The sequence below is a fragment of the Panthera onca genome, chromosome B4, assembly GCF_046562875.1.
Source record: "Panthera onca isolate mPanOnc1 chromosome B4, mPanOnc1 haplotype 2, whole genome shotgun sequence".
NCBI classification, from domain to species: Eukaryota; Metazoa; Chordata; class Mammalia; order Carnivora; family Felidae; genus Panthera; species Panthera onca.
In genome coordinates, this window is record NC_138345.1 from 81414590 (window position 1) to 81417128 (window position 2539).

At 32.4% G+C, this 2539-nt stretch overlaps 1 protein-coding gene across 1 annotated transcript; it reads right to left on the reverse strand.

Annotated features, from left to right (window-relative positions):
- Positions 1-482: 482 nt before the first annotated feature.
- On the reverse strand, positions 483-1444 carry LOC132660307 (olfactory receptor 6C70-like). The gene is given in 2 exon segments (XM_060604330.3): positions 483-625; positions 628-1444. Coding segments are annotated over 2 exon segments (933 nt in total). The 5' UTR covers positions 1418-1444.
- Positions 1445-2539: the final 1095 nt, after the last annotated feature.

Genomic DNA, 2539 nt, shown 5'->3' on the forward strand with positions numbered 1-2539 from the left:
TGGTTTCTTAAGGATACAAAAATACTAATTCAAGAGGATATATGCACCCTGATGTTTGTTTATAGCAGCATTATCAACATAGCCAAATTATGTAGACAGCCCAATGTCCAACAGCTGAAGAATGGATAAGGAAGCGTGGTATATATGTACAATGGAATATTACTCAGCCATAAAAAAGAATGAAAACTTGCCATTTGCAACAATGTGGATGGACCTAGAGAGTATTATACTAAACAAAATAAGTCTGTCAGAGAAAGACAAATACCATATGATTTCACTCATATGTATAATTTAAGAAACAAATGAACATGGGGGTGTGGGTAGGGGGAAGAAAGGTTCTCTATTCTCTATTCTCTATTCTGTTCCATTGATCTGAGTGTCTGTTTTTGTGCCAAAAGATCATTTCTTAAACTAGAAGTGTCTAAACAGTTTTTGTTCACTGTTTTTTTTATGTTTTCCTATTAATTATTTCAAAAACAGTATTACTTGTCTGAAGCAGAGAGTATCTTTCTAAGTATGTCTCTGAAGGTTTGTTTAACTTACTTGTTTCTCAGAGTATAAATGAATGGATTCAACAAAGGGGTAACTGAAGTATTGAGCACAGCTACTCCTTTGCTTGAAGTAACTCATTTGCAGATGGCTTTATGTACATAAATATACAACTACCATAACTGATGGATACAATAATCATGTGAGAAGAGCAGGTAGAAAGGGCTTTTTTCTTTTGCTTAATTGAAGGGAATTTTAGAATTTTCTTGATGATATAAGAGTAAGAAAGGATTACTAAGAACAATGTGACAATGAGGATCATCACAGCTAAGAAAAAAGCAATCAGTTCTAGTAAATGTGTGTCTGAGCAAGAAAGTTGCAGGACAGGAGAAATGTCACAAATGAAATGATCAATGATGTTTGAGGCACAGAAATCCAGGTTAAGAATTAAGATCAGTGGAGGGAAAATGACCAGGAATTCAGTTACCCAAGAACTGAGTACAAGCTGATGACAAATTCTGCTGTTCATGATAGATGTATAATGCAAAGGTTTACAGATGGCAACATAGCGGTCATAGGACATAGCTGCCAGAAGGAAAAATTCTATAATCCCCAATAATATGTAGAAAAATAACTGAGATATACAATCATTATAGGAAATGGTCTTTTCTCTGGTTACAATGGTGATTAGGAATCTGGGGAAACAAGCACTTGTGAATGAAATTTCCAGGAAAGAGAAATTACGTAGGAAGAAATACATTGGGGTCTTGAGATGAGAATCCAGTAGCGTGAGGGCAATGATGGTTAAGTTTCCTATCATACTCAACATGTAATTTAGAAGTAGAAATAAAAAAATTACAATCTTTAACTGAGAATAATCTGTCAGTCCCAGAAGGATAAACTTTATCTGTTTTGTATGGTGCTTCATTTCTCTTTTGTGATGTCAAACAAATTCTAGAAATAAAAAGGTACAATAATAAGAAACTATCTGAGTTTTATACGTAGCTTTATACTATCTAGCTTTATACGTAGACAATGATATATAAAAGGTTCCATATTCACAAATATACCCACTTATAAGGTAAAACTCTAAGAGGCTAAAGATACAATCTAGAACCATACAACAGAAACTATTTTTAAAAAGCATTATAGAAGTCAACTCGGTTTTGAAAATTGACCTGCAAAATCCGTAATACTTTTTTGCCCTTACTTACAAACTTCCAACTCAGTTGTAACTAATTCCAAATTCATCCATTTCTTTAAATACATTAAATACAATCTTGGTTCCAGATTCAAAATTAATTAATTCATTTTTAATTATTGACTTTGTAGATATAAAATATGCCAGTATAATGAATTAAAACCTACAGTTAAATTCTGAAATTTTAGATTTCATATTAAAAGTTGTATTTGCTTAGAGCCCCATTATCACCTCTTTCAACTTTTCTATGAACTACTGATAAAGACATAGAAAATGACAAAAGAAAAAAAACGTAAGGGGTGCCTGGCCGCTCAGTCGGTTAAGCATGAGACTTTGGCTCAGGTCATGATCTCAGGAATCATAGGTTCGAGCCCCACATGGGGCTCTGTGCTGACAGCTTGGAGCCTGGAGCCTGCTTCAGATTCTTTGTCTCCCTCTCTCTCTCTGCCCCTGCTCTCTCATTCTCAAAAATAAATAAACATTTATTTTTTTAAAAAAAGTTTAAAAAATGAATATTTAAAGAATATTCAAAATAATAAATTGAAACTATTACAAGTTCAGCAATGTGAAAAAAACCACAAATTTCTAAAAAGCAAAAAAAATATTGAGAATATATAATGGGATATTTACCTCTCTCAAAAGGCAATTCAATTTCCATCTTACATATAAGCCATATGTCATGGCGTAGTTTGAGTGAAAAGTAGAAAGCGATCTAAATATTTTAAAATAATCAATTCTTTAAATAATTTTATTCATGCAGATAATTTCATTTTGAAGTGAGGACATTGATGAATATAGTCCCTTTAGAAATATTCTAAATGTAACTTTAGATGCAAAATTGCAAAAAAG